Below are 26942 nucleotides of genomic sequence, written 5' to 3'. Positions count from 1 at the left end.
CACACCATACAATTCTCATGCAAAGAAAATGAAAAATAACAAGAGATATCAAACCTTTACTCCAAAAAGCTTGAGTTCTTCTTTAGCTTCTTTTTTCTACACTCTTAGAACTCCCTTCACCTATAAATAAGAATTCTTATGAATTCTAAAATAATAACACCAAATGATTCAATCATGAACTTAAAGAAGGTTTACTTACTTGGATAGAAGAAAAGTTGAAGTTAAGGCTTAACTACCATTAAAATTGAAAGGAAGGTGGAAGAGGAAAGGAAGAAAATGAAGAAGATGAAGATAAACATGAAAATGGGAAAGTGAAGTGATATGCGCGGGTAGGCTCTAGAATATCCATGACTTGTGTGTAAAAGTTCTAAATGGTACCTCAATTAGCAAAAAGGCTATCACTTAATACCCAAACTCAATCTTTTAATGCAAATAAATCCTCATCCCTATGCTTTGATCTTTTTTCTCTCTCTCAAGTAAGTCCACTTATAATCCCATTCTACCCCAACCGGGTTTGGTTCAACTCGACTCGACTCGACTCGACTCGACTCTATGCTAAGACTCGACTCGGTAGGATGTCACATATTCTGGGTTCGATCCCTAGTGGAGTCGCCAGGCTGAGGACATCGGATTTTTTTCAAAAGATTAGAAAGAATCGAATCGAACGGGCTTCATTTATTTTATTTAGTAAAATGGTTTTCTCTTTATTAAACCTGTTTAATCCTCGAAAAAAATGTTATCTTACTTTGGTAAGAGTTTTATTTTTGAGTCACTACCCTTATTACGGAAAATTCTTGAATTAGTCGATTATTTGGAATCAACTAATCCGGTTTTAAACTAGAGATAGGGTCCGAGAGTTAAGTACGAAATGGGAAGGTGTCAGACATCCATTTCGCCCGACTAAGCTAGCCTCCTAGTTGTCCATTAAATCATAATAATTTAATAATGCAATTAACTAAAAATTGAGATGTAAAACCTTTTATGCATTTTAGAAAACATGTCAAACACACATTCAATCTCATCCATACAACATGAAATAAACCATCCAAAGAAGGGGAGATGAGGAGAATATAATACAAACCAACCTAATTATTATAATCTACACTCAAAGCCTCCAAATTTTCCAAACTCAATCTATCTATTACAAGCAAGCTTTAATAAGAATCCTTATGGACCCTTTATATTTTGCAATAAAACTTAAATAAAAAAAAAATTCAAACCACAAACAACAAACATAAAGAATAACAAATAATTACAGAAGTATATATTAATTATAAGATCACAACACAATCAATCATCCAACAAGCATGAATATGATGAATGTAAATGATACAAGATTAATAAATAATGGGTTAGCATAATGACAATTAACATTAAACTAAATAACAAGAATTTAAAGGACAAAATAATAAAGAACAGAAATAATAAAGTGCTAATAAAGTAAAAGACAATAATTAAATGATAAAAATTTAAAGGTTTTAACAAGATTTGAGTTCATGATCTTGATGTTCCTCCTACAAGGATGAACATATCCACCAATTATTGCTCTCAATCAAGTTTCATTTGTTTATTTGATCTATATATGACCTAATACGCATCATTAACCTTTTAAGGTCGGAGCTTGGCCCGAGGATCACCGAATCGGAATATTTATTAGGCAAAAAATAAGAGGATTCAGGGCACTTGTGGCGTGAGCCACAAGGAATTGGCGCATGCCACATATAGTGGTGCACGCCACTACTGTTGGCCTCGCGCCATAGAGGTGCAGAAGCCCCTGTTTGGTTGATCCTAGGTTCCTCTCACAATCAGACCCAGAAATAGTGTTTTAAACACCGAAAAAGCAAAGAAAAAGATGAAGAAAGCGTTTAAAGGTTCTCAAGAACTACCTTTTGTCATTTCTTTGATGATTTGCTCAAAAATGGATGAAGAGAAATCCAACACTTGGTCTTTGATCCAAAAATCTGAGATTCGAGATTAGGGTTTGTGTTTTTAGGATTCTAGATTGTTTACAAGGGATTTTTGATTGATTAACAACAAGTTCTCAATTCAAATCCAAGGTTTAACACAAGTTGCCTTCAGATTTCTTTGGTTGAGTTTTAAAAATGCATGAATTTTCCTTGTTTCCAAAAGAATCCCCCCTTTTAACACACCCCCAATGCCTATTTATAGGTAAATGAGGGTGGGTAGCCCAATTTTAGGGCTAACGTGGCAAAAATGCCATTGTTGGGCCCCCACAACGGGACTGAGCCCACTTTATAAAATCAGATCGAGTGGCACACAAAACGAGATGGTGCACCGAAAAGTGTACCAAGCAGGCCATGCACACTTTTCAGGTTCGATTTCGTTGCGAAACGCTTAGTTACCTAAAAAAGTAAAAATAGTTAAACACATCAGTAATCTCAGCCACGGACCATCGGTTTAAAAACCAGGGCGATCGGAAATCTAATCCAATTTTATGCGAAAAAATGTTGTATCATCACTGAACCTTTTTAGAGAAAAATTTAAGTGTACAGTTGATTCAGCTGTATCACAAACTAGACTGAAAATGGAGAAGTGATTATTGATTCGGGAATGTCTGTGACCCGTTTGACGATACCTACTTACATAGCACTTCAGGACGCTTTCCACATCGGAGCTTTCAATTTGAAGAGCGCACCCAAGTTCTCTCTTTTGATTTGTCCGGGAGGACGAAAGTGAAAGTGATGGTGATGTTAGCTTTTGCTTTGCATTTGCAAGTTATCAATAATAGGTAATATTGAGAGTTTTGACAAATTGAAATGGACGTTATTTGTGTAGGTAGTGATTATTACGGTGGAGGAGACGGTGGTGGCAGTGGTGGTGTGAATATGGTTAGGGATCAAGATTAAGGATAAGTGGTTATAAGGATAAAATTGTCTTTTATTTTTTCTCTCTTTTGACCATATAAATTGAGGTAGACTAATGAAAATTTTAGATAATTTTAGATGAAACGAGTTGGTGGATAATTTTAGATGGAAGGGGTTGGTAATTTTGGAGGAAAAAAGTTGATTATGCGACAAAATGAAAATTTAGGACGGAAAGAGTTGCTTATGTGATAGAATGACAATTTAGGGAGGCTTAAGTCAGTGTTATAGTATTTGGATAAATTAAGTTTTTTTTGGACATTATAAGTTAATAAAATTTAATCTTTTTGCTGATAAAAAAGAAGACGTTTTCTTTATCCTTTTTTTTTTTCATAAAGAAGGAGGGCAAAAAAGAAGGCGCAATTGCCCCATCTCTAATGCGTGTCATCATCCCTGTCCAAACTAGTCTTTTTTTTTAAAAAAAAAGTATTTTTGTAAACAATAGAAAAAGAAGCAAAAAAAAGTCAAGTAATTTCCGCAAAAGATTACTAAAATGCTAGTTGGAAAAAGATATGTTGATTTTTATTTTCCAAAAATACCCACGCCACCTCTAACAACAATAAACCTCGGGATTGTTATCAGACATGCTTAAAAGTAGAAAAATTGCATAGCAAATCGGAAAGGAACATTTGCATAGGTTTGGTAGCCAGGGCAATTTTATTTGTTTTTTTTTTTTTTTTTTTTTTCGTCCTACCTGAATTATTAGATACAACGTTCTTCGTCACTTACTTCCTTTCCTTTTCTTCTCATTTTCGTACGAAGACTTTGTTGACCTGAGAATCAACCTACTTTCTGGTCTTTCTTTGTAAATCAAAATATGTGATTTTAAGGACCTGTTTTTTTTTTTTTTTTTTTTGAAAGAAATTTTGTGATTTAAGAGTTGGATTTTGGCTACCCTGAGGTTGACGTGCTAACGTTTTGTTAAGGGAACCTTGTGTTTGGTTGCTTCTGTATTCGCTGAGAGGGTACTTCTTATTGTAGTTATAAATGTTTTCAAATTACTAGGTGAGGCCTAGTTGTGTATGCACTTGTTTAGTTATCTGGGTTTATTGTGATTTTTATGCGCAAACAACTTAACACAAGCAATTCTTATAAGCCCTGGAAATCTGAATTCAAAACTTGTGGTTAATCTGAATTTAAGGACCAGTTTGTTTGAAAGAGATTTTGTGATTTAAGAACTGGAGTTTGGCTAACCTGGAGGTTGAGGTGATAAATTTTTTTTTTTTTTTTTTCCCTGCAAGGAAGGAAAAGACCTTGTGTTTTTTTGCTTCCCTATTAGCTCAGAGGGTGCTTCTTATTGTTGTTTATGTTTTCAAATTACTAGGTGAGGCTTATTTGTACGTGCGCTTGATTATTTATCTGGGTTTCTTGTGATTTTCATTGGCAAACAAGTTAAGACGACAAGTAATTCTTATAAGCTGTGGAATTCTGAACTCAAAACTTGTGATTAACTGCTAGTGCTGTTGATTTTTGCTGTTTATAGGTCAGTATAGTTGTGATTTAACTTTCTTATAATAAATATCTTATGCTTAGACTTATACTATATATTATACTTCTATTTAGCTGTACTGACCTTTTAATTTCATTAATGTGCAGGCCCTGCATTCTTCACTTTGAATGGGGACTAATGTTGATAATGTAGTGGAGCCACTTCCTTGCCTCTTCTCGTTCAAGGTATAGTGTCGCAAGTCAATATATTTGGTGCTGCTCGAATAATCTAACTTTAAATATGCTATTCAGTTGTATTGTCTGCCATATTATCGTTTAATATGGAATATTTTCAGATCAAAATTTATTAGATCATCCTTTCATCTTTCTGGCATAAAAATGTACTTTCTGAATGAATTAAAGTAAGATTTACAATAAAATGTGTTCCCTTTATGGTGGTGTAGAGTTTTTGTCATTTAATGTGAGCTTAGGATTATGAAGAAAGTTTGCCTCGTTGCATTTTAACTGTTTATGTCATGTTTTCCTTTTGATGACAAACGAGTGGGTTATGATTTAACTAGTAAAGGGAGTTTGTGTTGCAGCTTGTTTTTGTACTTCTGAATTTCTTTTAGTCTTCATTTGAATGAATTCTATTGTTTTCAAGGTATCTTAATGTAGTTCATCTTTGCAGGTTCATCGTTCAATGTGCACAGAGTTAATGAAACTCGTCGATAGAATTGGAAAAGTATTTCCTAAAATAGAAGCAGCTCGGCCACGAGTCTCATCGGGAATTCAGGCACTATGCTCTTTAAATTTCAGTATTGAGAATGCCATGCAGATTCTTCAGAGCTGCTGCGAGTCTAGTAAACTGTTTTTGGTAACTATGTTCATAAAACTCATCATTCCTTGATTCATGAGTATGCATACATCCGTGTCAGTTATAAATGCTACGTATGCCTATTCTTATCTCGACATTTTGTTTTATCCTTAAATTTCATAAGACCAATGTGATTTCCAGATGGATTTTCCTTCATCGTATTTTGTTATTGGGATATTCGTCCTCTGAAACATCAAAATTTTTATGTAGAAATTGGAATGATTAATTTTGTTTTTCCTCCTTTCCTTTTACTCCCCAGCATCAGTACTATTAATATATGCACTTTATCGATTAATTTGTGGTTGATAGTGCTTCTTGCATCACTTTTAGGTAATAATAGGAGAAGATATGCTGTCAAGATGTCAAAGATTGAGGAACACTTTTGAACAAAGATTATCCCATCTTCAAGATATGGTTCCAACTTTATTGGCTGCTGAGGTTTGTCAAATTACATTCCTTTGAACAAAGTTTTCTTTTGTTTGTTTCTCTAGTGGATGGTATTATGGCTGATAGACACTATTCAATGAGAAAATTACAGAACCTGAAATTACATATACATATATATGTCTAACAATTCCATAGTTTTTCGTGCCTCAACATGTTTATTTCCTTGTGTCGATAACAATAATGTTTGTGGTATCCTGTCATATCTCTTGGTTTTTGTGATTTTTTCCCCTGAAAATGGGGATGCAATTAGTGCTGGAATAGTTTTCTGCAACAGTCTGATTGGTGGTTGCTGAAATTCAAATTACAGAACATGAAATCTAACTCCTTCATCCTAGATCATCTACATATAATCTAAATGTTAGTAACAAATGAAACCCCTGAATCCCTTTTGTCCATGTTGCAGGTGCCCCCATTCCTTTCTGTTGTCTATGCTAGTTTACTTGTTATTTAGTGTTTGAGATTCTAGTTTATAGGAAAATAAATACCAGCGGAAGTCTTTTTAAATCAGCTCAATTCCATTTTTGTAATTTCTCTATCATACTTGTGTTATGGAGCATCAGTTCTTTGGTAAAATTGCTAATGAACTTTCATTTGCAGATCTCTCAAATTATCAATGATCTAAATGCAGCAAAATTTATGCTGGTCTCTTCTGATGAAGAGGCTGGTAAGGCTATGCGTGAACTGATTCTGCAGGGCGTTTCTCCATCTGATTCAGTGGAAGATCCTGAAATAAAAGCACTGCAGATTGCTGCTTCATGTCTTTTTATTAAATCTCCAGAGGCCATACAAATAGAGGAAAGATCAATCAGGAAACAGTTAGATAAAGTTGGTCACGATGAGTCTACCAAGAAGATCCTGAATTACCTTTTATATCTGTTGAAAAAGTATGGAAACATGATTATGGAAGAGCAAATAGAGAATCCTAAACCTGAGCCTGGAGGATCTGTTGGACGCAGTGAGTTTATATGTAGTTCATATGGTGAAGAAGAATTTGAAATAGGACTTGAGCAGTTTGAGGCTCAAATTGATTTTCTGACGAACTATACGCTCCCTGAGGAATTCAAGTGCCCGATATCTAGGAGATTGATGTTTGATCCTGTCGTCATTTCTTCCGGACAAACATTTGAGAGGGTGTTCATACAAAATTGGTTTGACGAAGGTAATGAAATATGTCCAAGAACAAAAGTGAAACTGGCACATCTATCATTCACTCCAAACACAGCCATGAAGGAATTGATATCAAAGTGGTGTGAAAAATATGGAGTCATCATTCCTGACCCAAGCATGGAAGTATTTGACTGGTTGGATGTGCGTTCTATGTCCTTCGCTAGCTCATGTAGTTCTATGAGTGAAATACACTGTCACGACCCATATTTGGGGCCTTGACCAATGTAAGGCTGGACCTTGTCTAACTGCACAAGCCTACTGTACGTAACTACTTGAATGAAATTACATAAGGAAATGCTTGAAAATTTTACATAAGAATGTAGAAATATTTCAATGGTTAATACTCAATGGCGTAGACTTTAACATAACCTGCAAGTAATTAATAGGGAAGCGCTGTAGAGTATTATACATATAACGTTTCTTTACATTTTCGCAACAGGTTTCCGAACTAACTCGGCATTGCTATTTTGCTCGGGTTTTGGAGATTGGGCTGAAGCCCAATGGACTGAGGAGAGCGCTTTTTCAGATCATTAGGCATATTTGAAATAACTACATTGGGCCTTTTTTTGAGTGTTAGGCTGTGTTTGTTTTCGAATAATAATGTACCTCTAAAAAATATTTTTGAGAAAAATACTTTTTAAAAAAAATATTTTCCAAATGATTTATTTTCTTTTGTTTGGTTGCAATATTGAAAATCAGTTAAAAATATTAAAACTCTTAACTCATAATACTATAAAAATATTATTAATATTAAAAATTTTGTATTTTAAAAATTTTTATTGTTAAATATGAGAAGAACGCAAAAGAAAAAAGGTAAATTATGAAAATCGCGGTGACCGATAATAGCCAATGGTGAATAGTGATTGGTAGTAGTGTCTACCGATGATTAATAAATTAAAATATATGGATTTATAAGGTTATAATAAATTTGTTAATATCCGAAAAATATTTCATTCTCTTAAAGATGGAAAGTCATTTTCCTTAAAAATGACTTGATTTTTCTTTGACTAGGAAAATATTTTCTATTGACTTATTTTCCTGAACGCTCTCAAAGAATAGAAAATTGTGGAAAATATTTCCGTACAAGTTATTTTACGAAAACAAACGAAGCCTTAGTACTAGATGCAAGTTTATATTGGCCCTCCGTAATACCTTGTGTGGTAAACCTATGCTATTATCACCCCCAAATCATTATTAACATTTTGATTATTTAAATCATTATCAAAACTTTGATCATTTAAAATTGGAGAACAAGATCCTGCAACACTAATAGTTACTTGATTCTCGATAATAGCTTCCGCACAACATTAGGAGTATTAAACACATTGACTTCTTTTTGATGTAAAAATGCTGATTTCCAGCATATCTTTTCCCGCTTTCTAGAATATCTTTTCTCTCTTTCTTCGCTAACATCTAAGGCCTAAACTTATTCACTATCTCAGCCAGGATAAGCGTTGTCGTTTTTTATGGCCGAAAATTAACATTAATATCACTAGCTAGTTGGAGGAGCATTGTCTTGATGTCTGGTTGAACTCACCTTTGTTCTCTATTGAGGCCATTAAAGTATAACACCTCCTTCATATGAACATAGCACCCATAGAAAAATAAATTTGATGTATACCTTCATATTCAATCCTTTTTATACACATGGGTAACCTGAACTTGGATAATAATGGTTAGAAAACTTAGCCTCCATATAGAGCTTGGTATACTTTCCCCCTATTGCATCTAAAGTAGTTTCATCTGCTCAAATGGGAATACTAATCCTCCTAACCTCAATAAGAAGCCCTTAGCATAATATTCAATTGGGAGGTTAGAAATATGTACTTATACCATAGCCCTATCAATAGTAGCATGTACCGGATCATAATTAGGTTGCCATTAGTGAACAATGAGGTAATGATCAGCCATCATCCAAGGTCCTCCAAAGAGAGTATGTTCATACTCATTTTGATTCGAGAATCGTAGCATAAAATATCTATTGACTAAATCAATCATACAAGTGGCGATTTCAAGGCCCATAAAGTCTTAAGTCTCTTGTGAAGGAAGTTAAACCCAATCAAACATCCCAATACTTTAACTATAAAAGTTTGTTTTCATGGTTGACATGATGTGAATACTCAAATTTTGAGGCTCAAAGAGCCAGTTTTCCCGGACTGCAAACAGTTCGGCCGGACCAGAGGCCATTTTGGAAATTTACCAGAGGTATGCCAATATGGTACTTAAAACGTTCGGAACGTCGCGAGGATCGCGGAACTGGTCCCGGAATATTTTTTGGAGGTCCGAAACTCCCGGAAAAGCCTCCGGAACGTAAACCTAGAAAGTGCGCCGGCTGCTGCGGCGGCGGCGGCCCCCCTTCACGGCGGCGGTAGCCGCTATCGCCGGCGGCTGCGGCTGCCCCCACCGGCAGCGGCCGCCGAGCTCCGGCGGCCCAGCCGCCGAAACAGTCTGTTTGGCCTATAAATACAGCCCCGGTGTGACCTTTCAACTCACTCAGCCTGTGTTGACAGACGCTCCTTCTCCCCTACGCTCTTTGCGATTCTTTACTGCTTTTCTGCATTTTTAGTTTAGCTTTAATTGCTTTCTTGCTTTGTTAAGTGGCCATTAAAATCAAATTAATTAATTTTCCCTTAACGAGGAGCTTAACCTGGAGTTAAGAAGTGGCCGTCGATTAAATTAGGTACATGAACTAAACCCAGTTAATCAATTTTTGATAAACACATTGCCTATAAACTAGATTAACTACTTTCAGCGACAAATCGCTTAAATCAACCTTTTTTGGCAGAATGCCTTAAATTAATCAACTTATTTTGGCTAAAAGCCTTAAATTAATCATTTTGGCGACAATCGCCTAAATAATCATGTTTTTGGCAAACAATTTGCCTAAATCATTCTTTTTGGCTAAAAGCCTTTAAATTAATCAAACTTTTGGCTAAAAGCCTTAAAATCAAGCATTTTGGCGACAATCGCCTAAATCACATAAATCTTTTGGCAACAATTGCCTAAATCAATCTTTTTGGCTAAAAGCCATTAAAATCAACGTTTTTGGCATCAAATGCCTAAAAATCAATCAAATCTTTGGCAAAATGCCTAAACAAAATGCACAAAGCATACACACACTCATGCATAAAGCATACCCATTCAAAGCCCTTTTAAAAAGGCCTATCGAACTACGTTGACTTTGATCTTCCATTCAAACGGAAGTACGTAGGCACGTTTGGGATTTAACCCCGAGCGGCAAGTCGAAATCACATAAATATTTTTCATTGGTCTAATTACATCATTTACCCTGCAAAGCATTCATTATTTTGGTTAGTTCATCAGTATGACATAGTCTCGGGATCCACCTCGGGTTCGTAGATTATGCCTTAGACATTGGGATAATTAATCTAATAATTAAGTTAATTAAAATTGGAGTCAACTTAGGGTTTTTCCTAGTTTACCCGAAAATAATTAAACAAGGTGGCGACTCATACATTCACGTGCATTTCTGCCCTTAATCACATGCATTCATATGGAATGATATTTGGGGTAGGGGTTCACACATGAAACCACCTTCTCTAATTTAGAAACTCAGATGGTAGGACACTCAGGATCATCACCTAAATTATATTCTCCTTCAGATTCATCATCCTAATCATCGTGATTGGTATCCTTCACCTAGACTCTTGCATCATTACATCTCGAAAAGAACATTTGCATTTTGCTTCAAAGTTGGGTTCTGCTGGATGATCGTCAGTACCTATTCCAACTACTATATCACTACCTATTCCAGCTACTGCACAAACTTTTGATCCTCTCTAATTTTAACTCTTTCACTACTATGAGTACACTAGTCTAAAACCTTGGAAGAGGCCAGGAGTGGGAGAGAAGAGTTCTCCATTTCAAAAGTTAATTTTGATAATAATTAAGATGGGAGAATTGTAAATTGAGAATTATTTGTAAAATTACAAATGAATAATTTAGCTATTTATAGAAAATATAATTTTTTTTTCACTGAAATATCCCTTCAAACTAGTCATTTATAGGGTTGGGAAGGGTATTTTAGAAAAAAAAAAAAAGATTACTCAACTCTCTCTTCTAATGGTTATAAAATGCTAGTTGGAAGATGATGTGATTTTTTATTATTATTACTTTTTGGTTTGTTAAAATACTGTTTTTTTGAAAATACCCCTGCCAACTCCAACTACATTAAAACCCTGAGATTTTTATTAGGCATGCTTAAAAGTAGAAAAAATTCCATATGAAATAGGAAAGGAAATTACTATCTTCTTATTTGTATTGTTTTGGTATTATTTGCATTGATTTGTCTATAGGTAGAAAAATTGCATAACAAGTGTTATGATCTGCCGTATTATCAGTGACATGAGTTGAAGAATTACCTAATCTAGTTCTTCCCATAATCTCAATTTGTTGATAGCTTAAACCAGCAATAAGGGTTTTTCTTAATTTTTCATAGTTTTGAAAAATAAAAGAGAAGAGAGAAGAGTTGTTTAGCAGGTAGGACAATGTCAAAAAACGAATGGAAATTCCTTTTAATTAGTCAATATATAAGAGATTTTTACAAAACATTCCAGCACAGTCATACCTACTCCCTAACTAATACAAAATAAAAGATTACAAAAGTAAGTGGATGAACCATTCCTTTTCAATCAAAAAACAAAATATCCCATAAATTACTCCACAAACTAAGGAGTATTCTAAAAAAATCTTAATCTTTTACGGTTTTAAGCCCTCTGTAACCTCACTTCTTGCCTTTGTTCAGATTCTGTAACTAAGAGAGCTAATTCCCTTCGAATAGCCTCTTGAACTCTTGTTGTGATTCCATCAGTACCCATGGCCGAGGATTATGGGCTCTAATACCAGTTGATAAACTCTAAGAATTGAGAATAGAAATAACAGAGAAAAGAAGAAGAGAGAAGAAGAAGAATCGAGAAAGAATTGAGAGAATCTTATTGAGGATCAATCATGACATAAAACTAATTGCAACAAATTGATTAACTGGTATATAACCAACTTAACACCTGTAACCAACTGATCAGCACTGGTAACAAATTGACTAACAGCAATCCAACAAACTAATTGATAATTGTTGATTTGTCATTTTTATAAAAAATGCACGGTTTCACTTAATTGCATTACTCTTCCTAAAACCCACCGTTTCTTCTTCAATACAACAAACCATAACAACAAGTTTAATTTTTTTTTGGTGGTATATAAATTATTTGATATAACTTTCTCCATCACTTCCTTTCATTTTCTTCTATATTTTCCCACTGAAGACTTTGTTCTCGTCTTTCCTTGTAAACTAAACTTTGTGATTGTCAAAGTTGGTTGTGCTGTGCCCATTTAAATGGGACCCACATGTGTAAAAGAAAGAAAAAAAGGAGAAGAAATTCTAAATTGGTGGCTTGCAAAGGAAAAGAAGCACACGGCTTTGGAAAGTTAGGCGGTAGACGCATAATTTTACACATCCTCTTCTCCTATAAATAGGAGAAGTTAGCAGCTCACAAACACAACAACAAGCACAAACACACCAACAAGCAGATTAGCAAATGAGAGAGTGAGAGCAATTGTGAGAGATAGCAATTGTAAGTGAGAAGAATAGAGAGATTATCCAAGAAGAAAAATTAAGCTTAATTTTTCAGGTATTCTTGGATAGAGGGTTGTGAGTGTATGTAAATACCTTATTTATTTTTCTCCTATAAAAGATCTGTGGCAGTCCGGAGACATAGGCAAGATTGGCCGAACTCCGTTATCAAATTGTGTGTGTTATTATCTTGCTCCCTCATAAATCTGACTTATCAGGGATTTTGCGTAATTTTTTCCCAACAACTGGTATCAGAGCCAAAGGTTTCGGTAGGTCCAGCCGGTCAGATAGCAGTACCGGATCCGTGGATATATTTTAAAAATAAATGTACCACGACGAAGAGAAAATTACGACGAGTCCATCAGTGCTGTCCGCTCGAAAAGACATTGTAGTATCAACTTAGTGGTGAATAGTATTATTAGCGTTACTGTTGATGAGCACTATTCACACATAGTACTATTACTATTCACGTATAGTACTATTTACGTGTACGATTACTATTTACGCTTATAGTTACTATTCACGTATACTGTTACTATTCACAGCTACTATTCACGTATACTAAGGCGGAGTCAGACTCGAGTGGGAGCAATGGCTGCAGATGAAGGAAAGTCGAAAATTGAAAAATTCGACGGTGCAGATTTTGGCTTTTGGAAAATACAGATAGAGGATTATCTGTATCAGAAAGGTCTTTTCAAACCTCTCTCCGGAACGAAGCTAGAGGCTATGAAGGAAGAAGATTGGAATCTTCTAAACAGACAAGCACTCAGCGTTATTCGTTTAACCCTCTCCCGCAATTTTGCCTTCAATATAGCAAAAGAAAAGACCACGGCGGGTCTTATGGCGGCTCTTTCCAGTATGTATGAAAAGCCTTCGGCCGCAAACAAAGTTCACTTGATGAGGCAGTTATTCAATCTACGAATGGTGGAAAGCGCATTGGTGGCCCAACATCTCAATGAACTCAATATAGTGACAACCCAATTGAGTTCAGTTGGAATTGAATTTGATGAAGAGGTAGGAGCATTGATACTTTTGTCTTCCCTACCAGAAAGTTGGAATGCTACTGTCACAGCTGTGAGTAGATCGTCCGGAAGCAATAATTTAAAATTTGACGATGTTCGTGACCTGGTTCTCAGTGAAGAGATCCGACGGAGAAAGTCAGGTGAACCTTCAACTTCTTCAGTCTTGCATATAGAATCAAGAGGAAGAAATTCAACCAGAGGGAATGGATGCGATAGATCGAACTACCGCGGCAAATCAAAGGATAGGAGGTCCAAATCTAGGAATCCCAGCAATTTCAGTAGCACAAAGACCATCGAATGTTGGAATTGTGGAAAAACTGGGCACTACAAAAATCAGTGCAAAAATGCACCTAAGAACCAGGAGGGGAAGTTAGAGGCAAATGTTGCTTCCACCTCAGGAGAAGATGATGCACTTATATGCTCTTTGGAGAGCAAGTAGGAGTCTTGGGTTTTAGACTCCGGTGCGTCATTCCATGCAACTTCACAAAAAGAACTCCTTGAAAGGTATACCCCCGGAAACTTTGGAAAAGTATACCTTGGTAATGACCAACCATGTAATATTGTTGGTAAAGGAGTAGTGAAGATTAAGTTAAATGGGTCTACATGGGAGTTGAAGGATGTCAGGCATATTCCTGACCTGAGAAAGAACTTAATCTCAGTAGGCCAGTTGACCAGCGACGGCTACACAACAACCTTCCACGACGATAATTGGAAGATTACAAAGGGTGCAATGATGGTTGCTCATGGCAGTAAGAGTGGTACTCTTTAAAGCACAGGAAGAGCAAGCTATTCCAATGCTGTTACAGCAAACAGTGAAATTCCCAATCTATGGCATCAAAGGCTTGGCCATATGAGTAAAAAGGGAATGAAGGTTCTACACTCACAGGGAAAACCACCAGGTCTTCAGTCAATTGAAATTGACATGCGTGAAGACTGCATATTTGGAAAGTAGAAAAGAGTTAGCTTTTAGACAAATAGAAGAACCCAAAAGAAGGAGAAACTTGAGCTTGTTCACTTCGATGTGTGGGGACCAACTACTGTCTCATCCATTGGTGGAAAACACTACTTTGTGACTTTTATTGATGATCACTCTCGGAAGGTATGGGTTTACTTTCTAAAATAGAAGTCAGAAGTATTTGAAACTTTCAAAATTTGGAAAGCTATGGTTGAAAATGAGACAGGATTGAAGATCAAAAAGCTCAGAACCGATAATGGTGGTGAATATGAAGACACCAGATTCAAAAAGTTCTGTTATGAACATGGAATCAAAATGGAGAGAATCGTGCCAGGCACGCCTCAACACAATGGTGTTGCTGAGCGCATGAATCGAACATTGACAGAAAAAGCTAGAAGCTTACGTGTACAATCAGGCTTACCAAAGCAGTTCTGGGCAGAAGCAGTCAACATAGTAGCTTACTTGATCAACCGAGGTCCATCGGTACCATTGGAGCACAAAATACCAGAAGAGGTATGGAGTGGAAAAGAAGTAAAACTCTCACACCTAAGAGTTTTTGGTTGTGTAGCATATATGCATATAAGTGATCATGGTAGGAATAAGCTTGATCCTAAATCTAAAAAATGCATTTTCATCGGCTATGGCGGAGATGAGTTTGGATACTGCCTCTGGGATGAAGAAAATAAGAAAGTGATCCGCAGCAGAGATGTAGTCTTCAATGAAAGAATGATGTACAAGAACAAACATAACACAGTTGCCAGCGACTCAGAGCAGAGTGGGCCAGTATTTGCAGAGGTGGACGATATCTCAAAAAGTCTGCCGAATGAGTTAGTTAAAGATCCCCAAATGGAGGAATCCACTGACACACCACAAACTTCTCCTCCAAAAGCTTTAAGAAGGTCTGAACGTCCTACAAAGCCTAACAGAAAATATATGAATTATTTGTTATTAACAGATGGAGGAGAACCTGAATGCTTTGAGGAAGCATGTCAAACGGCAGATGCCAGTAAGTGGGAGCTTGCCATGAAAGACGAAATGAAGTCTTTAATCTCTAATCAAACATGGGAACTAGCTGAGTTATCCGTGGGAAAAAAGGCACTTCACAACAAATGGGTGTATCGAGTGAAAGAGGAACATGATGGTTCCAATAGATACAAAGCTCGACTGGTAGTCAAAGGGTTCTAGCAGAAGGAAGGAGTTGACTACACCGAAATATTTGCACCAGTTGTAAAACTCAATACTATCAGGTCTGTGTTGAGTATTGTTGCCAGTGAAGGGCTCTACCTTGAGCAGTTGGACGTAAAGACAGCGTTTCTTCACGGAGACTCGGATAAGGAGATATACATGTACCAGCCAGAAGGATTCTCAGAAAAAGGAAAAGAGAATATGGTGTGCAAACTCAAGAAGAGCTTGTATGGCTTGAAGCAAGCCCCAAGACAATGGTACATCAAATTTGACGGCTTAATGCACAGAGAAGGTTTCCAGAGGTGCAATGCCGACCATTGTTGCTACTTCAAAAGGTTTAAGACTAATTATATCATTCTGTTACTTTATGTTAGTAGCAGGACCAAATATAAACGAAATCAAAAACTTGAAGAAGCAATTGTCAAAAGAATTTGACATGAAGGACTTAGGTCAAGCGAAAAAGATTCTTGGAATGCAAATCACGAGAGATAAGCAAAAACAGGTGTTGCAATTATCTCAAGCGGAGTACATCAATCGTGTATTGCAAAGATTCAACATGAACGAAGCTAATTTGGTCAGCACACCCTTGGCTAGCATTTTTGCCTATCCAAGGACCAGTCCCCTCAGATAGAAGAAGAGAGAAAAGATATGGCCAAAATTCCTTATGCTTCAGCCATAGGAAGTTTGATGTATGCGATGGTCTGTACGAGACCAGAAATTGGCCATGCAGTGGGAGTTGTTAGCAGGTATATGTCAAATCCAGGGAAAGCTCATTGGGAAGCGGTACACGAGGCACTATTGAGAAGTGTTTGAACTTTGGTAAAGGAGAACTAAAAGTAGAAGGTTATGTAGATGTGGACTATGGAGGCAACGTTGATCACCGAAGAAGCACCACAGGTTATATTTTCACTGTGGGTACTACAGTTGTCTGTTGGATGTCACAAGTACAAAATATTGTAGCTCTATCCACCACAGAAGCTGAGTATGTCGCAGTGACAGAAGCCAGCAAAGAGATGATATGGCTTCAAGGTTTGTTAACAGAGTTGGGATTCATGCAGGAAAAGAATGTTTTGTATAGTGATAGTCAAAGTGCAATACATTTGGCAAAGAATTCAGCATTCCATTCTAGAACAAAACAAATTGGTCTTCGATATCATTTCATCAGGTCTCTGCTTGAGAATGATGTGCTAAACTTAGAGAAGATTCAAGGAAACAAGAATCCAGCTGACATGTTAACAAAGGTGGTGACCATTGACAAACTGAAGTTGTGCTCGACTTCAGTTGGCCTGCTAGAATAACAGACTAGAGAAGATTGCCGCATGATTGATGTATGAAGATAGATTGAAATCAGTCTTCAAGTGGGAGATTGTCAAAGTTGGTAGTGGTGTGCCCACTTAAATGGGAACCACATGTGTAAAAGAAAGAGAAAAAGGAGAAGAAATTCTAAATTGGTGGCTTGCAAAGGAAAAGAAGCACACGGCTTTGGAAAGTTAGGCGGTGGACGCATAATTTTACACATCCTCTTCTCCTATAAATAGGAGAAGTTAGCAGCTCACAAACACACCAACAAGCAGATTAGCAAATGAGAGAGTGAGAGCAATTGCAAGTGAGAAACATAGAGAGATTATCTAAGAAGAAAAATTAAGCTTAATTTTTCAGATATTCTTGGATAGAAGGTTGTGAGTGTATGTAAACACTTTATTTATTTTTCTCCTATAAAAGATCTGTGGCAATCCGGAGACGTAGGCAAGATTGGTCGAACTCCGTTATCAAATTGTGTGTGTTATTATCTTGCTCCCTCATAAATCTGACTTATCAGGGATTTTGCGTAATTTTTTCTCAACAGTGATTTTAAGAACCTGTTTGTTTGAAAGAAATTTTGTGATTTAAGAGTTAGATTTTGGCTAGCCTGGAGGTTGAGGTGCTAACTTTTTGTTAAGGGAAGGAAAAGGCCTGGTAGTGGTGTGCCCATTTAAATGGGAACCACATGTGTAAAAGAAAGAAAAAAAGGAGAAGAAATTCTAAATTGGTGGCTTGCAAAGGAAAAGAAGCACACGGCTTTGGAAAGTTAGGCGGTGGACGCATAATTTTACACATCCTCTTCTCCTATAAATAGGAGAAGTTAGCAGCTCACAAACACACCAACAAGCAGATTAGCAAATGAGAGAGTGAGAGCAATTGCAAGTGAGAAACATAGAGAGATTATCTAAGAAGAAAAATTAAGCTTAATTTTTCAGATATTCTTGGATAGAAGGTTGTGAGTGTATGTAAACACTTTATTTATTTTTCTCCTATAAAAGATCTGTGGCAATCCGGAGACGTAGGCAAGATTGGTCGAACTCCGTTATCAAATTGTGTGTGTTATTATCTTGCTCCCTCATAAATCTGACTTATCAGGGATTTTGCGTAATTTTTTCTCAACAGTGATTTTAAGAACCTGTTTGTTTGAAAGAAATTTTGTGATTTAAGAGTTAGATTTTGGCTAGCCTGGAGGTTGAGGTGCTAACTTTTTGTTAAGGGAAGGAAAAGGCCTCGTGTTTTGTTGCTTCCCTATTAGCTCAGAGGGTGCTCCTTATTGTTGTTATGTTCTGAAATTAACAGGTGAGGTTTATCTATGTGTGCACTTGTTTAATTATCTGGGTTTCTTGTGATTTCCATTCGCAATTCTTATAAGCTGTGGAAATCTGAACTCAAAATTGTGATTAACTGCTAGTGCTGATGATTTTTGCTGTTCATAGGTCAGTATAGTTGTGAGTTAAATTTCTTATAATAAATATCTTATGCTTAGATATATATAATTTGTACTGACCTTTTAATTTGATTAATGTGCAGGCCCTGCATTCTTCACTTTGAATAGCGACTGGTGTTGATGCTGCGGTGGAACCACTGCCACGCCTCTTCTCATCCAAGGTATAGTGTCACAACTCACAAGTGAATATATTTATCTAGGAAAGCTAGTTTGTATATATTGAGCTTGTTGTTGTACTTCTGAATCTCTTTTGGCCTTTATTCGATTCAATTTTATTGTTTTCAAGGTATCTTAATGTAGTTCATCTTTGCAGGTGCATCGTTCGATGTACACAGAATTAATGAAGTTACTTGATAGACTTAGGAAAGTATTTCCAGAAATAGAAGTAACTCGGCCACGAGGTCAACAGGAATTCTGGCACTATGCTTGTTAAATGGCACTATGGCATCAGAACATTTCTTTGAAAAATTTTGTATCAATGAAAGCATCAGATTTTGTACGGTTAGTTTACATGCCGGCAGATTTAATTTCAAATTTTTACATTTTCTTAATCAGTAATTTGTTAGAAAATAAAACTAGCTGGAATTTATTTTCTTGAAAAGTTAATTCCTGAACCCAACATTTCCCGAAACAAAACCCAGATATTCTTAAATTAAATTTTCAGATATTATCAGAAAAAAAATGAAAAAATTCAAGCTAGTAATGTCCACAGACTGATAATGCAATTTCACAACAGAGGTCTACCTTTACAAAGCAAAAGCAAAAGCCGAAGTGTTTTATTAGGAACCTCACAAGAAATTGGGTAAAGGAAAAATTATTGACCATGTTTACGGGAAACCTGACAAGAAATGCATAAAGCAAAAGCAAAAGCAAAAGAAGAATTGCTTTTCTTAGGAAAAGGAGGAATGATTGAACCTGCTTTATTAGGAACCTGATTAGAAATCAAGAACAAAACGAAAGCAAGAGTGTTTTATTAGGAACCTGTCAAGAAATTTACTAAAGGAAAAATTATTGACCATGCTTTATCAAAGTTTTTTCTTTCTTTAAGAATTGTTTTGAAATGATATGACCCACACGGTTGTTTTTTGAGAAAGACAAAAAATTTGTAAAAAATTGTTTTTATTAATCTTTTCTAGAAAGCCTTGTTATGGATATAAACATTATTTCTTCAAAGTAGTCCTTCTTGTTCAAGTTTCTAATTAACTCCCATTCCAGCTTTACAGCTTCACTACTCACCTGAAATAAAGTAATGGCAGAAGCATACCTCTCCAGTATTGTAGGAGGCCTCATTTCAAATCTGGCTTCCCCAGCCCTTAGAGACGCTAAGTTATTTTTAATTTTAAGTTATTCTTTTTTTATGTTTGTATCATATGATTGAAAATATTTTTAAAAATAAAATTTCAAATAGAACATATATAATATAATATTTTTTTAGGAGAGAGATAAAAAAGGAGAAAAAAGTATGTTATTTTTATTAATATTTTGTTCTTTATGTTTGTAATATTTGATTGGATATATTTTTTAAAAAGTAAATTTTCAAACAGAATTTATATAATTAAATATGGAATGGTAAACAATTGAAATTTTGATTTTAAAATATATATAATATTTATTGATATATTTATATATCTATATACATTGAAACATTTTTTTTTTTAAGGTGAGTTTTGAAAGAGTTTTATTCTTAATAATAATTTTTTATTTTCTTTTTCGTTACTGAATAATTTGTAACTACTATCATTTTAGTTTAGTAAGAGATTCATATCTCTTTTGCAATAAATAGATGGCCTATTGATGGTTAAATATTTTTTATTTTTTAATATTTTTTTCTCTTATATCCTAAATCTGTTTGACTTAAAAGTATGTGCATATATTTCTTTATTTAATACATTAGGTAAATAATATTGTCACAGTAGTCAAAGTGATTTCCATTATCAATTCACATTAGTTTCTTGATGGTTAAACATTTTTAATTTTCTATTTTTTTCTCTTTTATCCTAAATCTGTTTGACTTAAGAGTATGTGCATATATTTCTTTGTGTGGTACACTGCGTAAATAATATTGTCACTGTGATAAAAGTGATTTTCATTATCAATTCAGATCATCTTCTTATTTCTTTTCTTTGACCTAGCAGTAAAAATAATTTATTATTATTCTTCGTTATAGTTGTATATAGATATTGATTTGGGATTGAGAGCAGGGGGTTGGAGATTGAGTGATGACTTGATTTTCTTTTTGAGCACCTATTATGATTTTAAAAATCTGCATTTATAAATTATGGACTGAAAGATTAGGTCTAAGGATTGGGTTGAACTTTATTCTAAGATCACTGCATTATAAAAAAATAGAATTAAGTACATAATAAGTAACATTGCAAGTAATTTGTATGGCAAAATACAATATAAAATAACCACTTGTATTTATTTTAATCTAAACAAAACAATATATATATATATATATATATATAACGAGTACAGTCAACGTGTAATGCACGTCATACAAAAGACTAATATATATAAAAGTAGAATGAGGGGAGGGAAGTGATGCGTCCCACATCGCCCGCAAAGTACATCCTGGACTAATGTGTAAGGCTGAGTTCAGTCCTTTCTCTACGAGCTAGCTTTTGGAATGATGTTAGGTGTCTAATCCCTCATCATTTGGTATCAGAGCTCTGGCTTCGTAGGGTCGGTGTCTCATGGGGTTCGTCAGAATGCCGACTGAGGCAGTCGGGTCTTATAGGGGTGGGGATGATGCATCCCACATCGCCCGCGGAGTACATCCTGGGCTAATGTATAAGGTTGGGTTTAGTCCTTTCTCTACGAGCTAGCTTTTGGGGTGAAGTTAGGGGGTCCAGTCCCTTATCAGGAAGGAAACTTTAAGTTCGCTAAAAATGCTCTTTCGAACTTTTAATTTTATTAGTATTATTAAGGATAATTTAGTAATATTCTAATTAGAAACTTTTAATTTTATTGGTTATGTTAATTTTCTATTTTAATCTCAATTCTGTTAGAAATTATGATTAGATCGTAATAGTTAATTTGTAAGGATATGTTTTAATTTATTTTATAAACATATTAGGATTCCATCTAAAGTGTTCCTAATTATTGACAATATTTTTGTTTGCTTCGTAATTATGAATATCAATTTAATTTGGATAATTAATATTTTTATTTTTAACTATTAATTGATTTCCTTTCACCATTAAAATTTTCTTCCATTCTCTCTATTGAAACACAAAATCAAGCATGTAGATACCGAAAGGAGCTGATTCTTGTCTCTTGTGATAGCCTCTCCTCATATTTCTAGTTTAGGGGCAAATTTTTATGTTTTTTGTTAAATAAATTACAGATCTATATCTATTCTGGCATAGATTCATGTTATATATTTCTGCTATTGTTTGTGTTTTATCTCCATCTTGTATGGAGTTTATAATCTCTCTATTTTTTGTAGAGTTTTGTTTTGTTGTTTGCATTTGTTTGGTTTATTTGGAAATATTGCAATTTATGGAGAATTTTTCAATTATACGATGATCTTCATCTTTTGGAGTCTAGCAATGCGACCTGTTCCTCCATTGGATTTAGTAGTTCAAAACTTTTGTGTTCGTCATAAGCAACTAATTCATGAATAATTACGCCATATATGGAAGATTAGGGGAGTTCATCTAATCAATCATTGTTGAATATCTATCCATTTTCTTCAAGTTCACCTTCTATTGTTTATTAGGATTTCTTATTAGATCAGCGAACAATAATTATTTTATAGTTTTTGTTCTATGTCTGGTCTTTAGGAGAGGGGTTATGTCCTCTCTGTAATATTTGTAATGATTTGAAGTTTTTTAATGAAATCCTAATATTACCTTAAAAAAAAATATTATTATTGATTGATAAACGAATATAAAAAATACCTGTGACTTATGGTTCAAGCAGTTATATATTTTTACACTATACGGTTGAAATAAAGGACACAATGAATCTATTCTACCTAATAAACTTTTAAACATGGTAGGTTTAGGAATCATGAAATTAATTTTTGAGTATTGGGAAAGGAAATTCGAATATAGATCTATTGCCACTTCGTACATATACTTACCACTAGGCTATATCTTGGTGTTCGGAATCACGAAAGTACTTATTTATTGATTTAAAGTTAAATATTCATCCGAGTGTTAGCGTCAGAAAGTTTTACCCAAACAAATTGTTTTTTAATTTTTGAATTATTTTGGGTTAAATATTATTTTCACCTAACATATTTACATGACATTTTGCTTACATTTACTCACTTTACAATTCAATTGCACCAACCTGAAACAACATTACTTGTAAAATGCATTAAGCCTAATCATTCTCAGAAGGAGGTTAACGACATATTTCAGATATTTTTATTAAAGAGAAAGCAAAAACTATAAGCATTGTAAATTGGAAACCTGCTTTAGTGGCTAGTTTTCCATCTTAGTGCTATGAACTTCTATAAATTGAGTCAGTTTTTGATCTTCTTCAGCAGTCCAAGCTCCTTTTTTCATTGCTTTTGTCTCTTCTCGATGGTTGAATATGCAGTATTTCTGTCTCTAGTGTCTACGTGTTGCAATTGGAATGACGTTATCAATTAGCTATGGAGGATGTAGAGATTTATATATAATAACGTATACCTAGATTTTAGAGGTTTTAGTTGCATTATATTAGATGATTAGATTAGATTAGGTTTCAAAAATTATCATATTATCAGTATGATAGTATTAAATTAAATTGAAAAAATTAATTAAGTTGTCCACTCACAATACAGAAAATTAAAATAACAATAAATGACAAATATTTAATTTACTATTTTTAAATACAGAAAATTTATTCTATCAAATAACTATTTTTAATGTTTTGCTACTATAAGCATTTCTTTATTTTTATTATTAATAGTTTGTTGAAAACTTTACGCTTTTGCTTTTACTGTTAAGGATATTGACTATTGAAGAGTTCTCATTTTATTTTGGTGTGCTATCACAAAAAATTTTTTAAATTTGATTACCAATATTTATTTTTATACGTGGTAAGATTTTGATCAACCGTTCATGAATATTTATTTTCAACTTTATAACTATTCCATTTGGTGGAAAAAAAAAATCTATTGTAAAGAAAAATTATTAGAAAATTTTCTCAAATACTAGACATATATGGTGGTGGTTTGCACCAACTTTTATGTGTGATAATTATGATTGAATTGAACTTTCATATTGTCTTTGAAAAATTAATAAAAAACTATATAGACAAAAATAAATTACAAGTAATTATTTTATCGGGTATTTAACGAGTAACAATGTACAATGCATATTCTTGATATAAAAGTATGAATGGGGGATATTAGATTTCTAAAACATCCCTACTAAGTTTATGAATAATTAAATGAACAAAATAAAAAATTAATATTGAGTTTAATTAAAAAGATTAATATTTAAAAACAAAGCAAATATTTTAACTCAATTCAGTTTTAATATTTTTATAAAATAAAAAAAAAAGTTTTTAGTCATTTATTATTATGAAATAAAAAATTAATATTTTAAAGGATCTTAGTATTTTTGCAAAATAAAAATATTAATAACAAATAAATTAGTAAATAAAACAAGAATAACAAACCAAAATAGAAAAAAGATAAAATATTTTAACTCAATTGATAGAAAATTACATAAAATTATTTTATATTAATTTAAGTTACTAAAAAATCAAAAAAATATTTTAAATAAAACTATTAATAAAATAAGAAAAAGGTCAAAAAAATAAATGACAAATTGATGTCTACAACTAACCTAGCTATTATAGTTAACTCTTATAATTGACAATTGTAAAAAAATAATTAAAATAATTTAGTTAAAATAATTTAAAAAATCGGTACTTATTATTTAAATTTGTTGTTGTACTTCCAATAGTAAAACATAAGACATATGAAGAATTTAACTATGACTCAATTAGGAATATTATTAAATACCAATTTATTATAGATTATCAATATAAATGTTCAGTTCTTATATATAAAATCACAGTAAAAATTTTATTTTTCTTTGACGATAGAGTTTCTTATTATTTTACATCAAAAACTTTTCTTCTTATCATTTTACTTCTTAATCTTAAAGCTATTATTTTGCTTGAATTATTATTATTTTTATTTTGCATATTGCTTCAATCATAAGCTCGGAAATTAATGAATACAAAATATGTTTCTTTCCTTTATCATTTTCTCAGTAATGTCACCAGTTCCAATCATATTTGAAAGCTCAAAATTGGACTTCCTATCAATGAGATAGATATATATATATATCTCTATTTGATTGCCAAGAACACTAAGTTGGACTGATGGAAATTCAATAGGATAAAACTGAGCAAGACGGAGCATTTTTTTCCTTATCATAAGCAATAAATAGATTTATTAGATTCAAGCACGAAACACATACAAGCGACTCTGTATTCACTTTATTAAAATGACTATTGAGCTCTTTAAGTTGTAAATCTATCACAATATAAAATAGCTCCATTTGTAATGATGCATGTTTGTCATTTTTTCTACAATGCATCGAGATCGTCCTCGAAGGATATGCATATCATCCATGTCAAGAACATCCAAGTTATTTTTATTTACAAAATAAGGAAACTTCGTTTAACAAAAATTTTCATCCATCATCTCTCATAATTCACAATCGTTGTTTAGCTATTTTAATCAAAGTCATTGCATTCAGAATATCTTGATTCTTTTGTTGTAGTGCTTAGGACAATTCAAAAGTAATTTCTAATATGTTTCTCATCAGAAGAAGACAAAAGGCAATGTCAAACGACTGTAATGAATCTAATAAAGTGCAAACTTCAACTCTTTGCTCTAACTTTCCATTTTCTATGACAAATTCAAAAAAACCAATGCAGAAGAAAATATTTTTATTGAGCTAATCAAAGTATAATAATGTGAACTCCATCTTGTATCTCCAGCCCACTTCAAAGTAGATTCTTTATTTTTCCCTATTCACTCTTAAGTTCACCAAGTTCAAGTGCTTTTAAAATTTAATAGATTGAGACTCTATAAGTATGTCGTGTCATTTGAAAGAGCTTCCAATAATATTTATAACATTTGTTACTAAAGTGAACAAAAAAGCAACAGACACACGATTTTTTGCAACAACAATAAATGCTAACTAAAGTTGGTGATCAAAGCAATGAACATAAAATACACTTTCATTCTTTTTAGTATTAAAGTTTTAAGATCGTTAAACTCCCCTTATATATTAGTTACCCCATCATAGCCTTGGCAGCGTATTCTGGAAATGCGTAGCTTATGTTAGGCATATAATACTTTAATTGCTCCTTCCAGTGATAAAGTAGTACAGTTTGTGACATGTATAATGCCTAAAAGGTGCTCAATTACTTGACCTTCCTTGTTCACATAACGTATAACAATTACCATTTGCTCTTTAGTTGATATGTCATGGGCTTCATCCACTAGAATAAAAAAAAAAAGTATCAGTAAGATCTTTAATGATGATATTGATGGTTTCAATAGCAAAAGGAATGACAATACCATTTTGAATATCTCAAGATGTCAATTTCAAATTTCTAGAATACTTATCAATAGTAACTCTTTGATATCTTCACTGTGCTCATCTAGAAACTTTAAAATTTTTAAAAAATTTCTTCGATTTAAAGAATCGCAGGATTCATCACGTCCACGGAAAGACAAGTCTTATCATAGAAGAAACCAAGCACAATCAACAGAGGCATTTAGTAAACCCTTTCACTACAGAAGCATCACCACAACCTCCATGTTCTTTGCTGTTTGATCTAAAAAGGTAATAATACAAGTAATGTGCCGCTTCTTTTATAATATTATATTCCAACCAAGATGGGTTAAATCGCTTCACGAAGTTACCTTGCAAAGTTTGTATGAAATCAAGAAAATGAGGTTGACAAGGCCCTTTGTGTAAATATACTCTCCTAATTTCATCTTGAGTATTAAGATGATAATCCATGATTGGTTTTCATAATCCTAGATCTGCTAGAAGATTATTACTCTCAAACTGAAAGCCATTCCTTTTTGAATTTGACATTCTCTATCGTGATCTTTTTGTTCATGAGTAGGTGCTTATATTGATTCAGGTTCAAAAATAGATTTTCGCTTGAAATATCTTTCCATGCTTTCTAATAATCAAATAATGTTCCTACATTGAATAAAAAAAATATAATATAATAATTAGAAGCTTGTCTTATAGTAATATAGGTTTTTTTTTTTTTAAAAAAAGAAAGAATTAAACAAGCAATCAATTAAGTTTAATAAGCAATTAAGCAAGCAAGCAAGATTACCTTAAATATTTATACTTATACAATGTATGTCTAATGAGATTTACAAAATAATTATTAATCAATTAAATAATAACCTAGTGAAAATTTAATATCAACATGACATGAATTAATTAATTAAAGAGAAAAATTCAAGAATTTTTTTATAAACAAATAGAATAGTAAACAAAAACGAAAAATAAGAAAACCAAGTGCAAAGTGATCTAGTAAAGAAACTTTCATCATTACTTACAAAAACGTGTAATTAAAAAATGAAATGCTTTGTCACTTACAAAAACGTGTAATTAAAAAATGAAATGCTTTGTCACTTGTGTGACA

General features: G+C 33.5%; 1 protein-coding gene across 2 annotated transcripts; it reads left to right on the top strand.

Moving 5' to 3' along the window:
* The first annotated feature begins 3488 nt into the window (after positions 1 to 3488).
* Positions 3489 to 7119, top strand: LOC105646851 (U-box domain-containing protein 5). 2 transcript variants are annotated; one of them, XM_012232782.4, is made up of 6 exons: positions 3491 to 4088; positions 4207 to 4365; positions 4479 to 4556; positions 5002 to 5187; positions 5518 to 5625; positions 6232 to 7119. In XM_012232782.4, the coding sequence occupies exons 3-6, from the start codon at positions 4500 to 4502 to the stop codon at positions 7018 to 7020; spliced, it is 1140 nt and encodes a 379-aa protein (XP_012088172.1). In that variant the 5' UTR covers positions 3491 to 4088; positions 4207 to 4365; positions 4479 to 4499; the 3' UTR covers positions 7021 to 7119. The 2 variants fall into 2 exon arrangements, with proteins under 2 accessions (XP_020540056.1, XP_012088172.1); XM_020684397.3 differs by lacking the exon at positions 4207 to 4365 and having other exon boundaries at positions 3489 to 3887.
* The last annotated feature ends 19823 nt before the right edge of the window (positions 7120 to 26942 follow it).

The sequence above is a fragment of the Jatropha curcas genome, chromosome 4 (genome assembly GCF_041381405.1).
Source record: "Jatropha curcas cultivar XTBG-Jc1 chromosome 4, XTBG_Jcur_1.0, whole genome shotgun sequence".
Taxonomy (NCBI): Eukaryota; Viridiplantae; Streptophyta; class Magnoliopsida; order Malpighiales; family Euphorbiaceae; genus Jatropha; species Jatropha curcas.
Note: the sequence above shows the minus strand (reverse complement) of the source record. Positions and strands in the feature narration are given on the sequence as shown.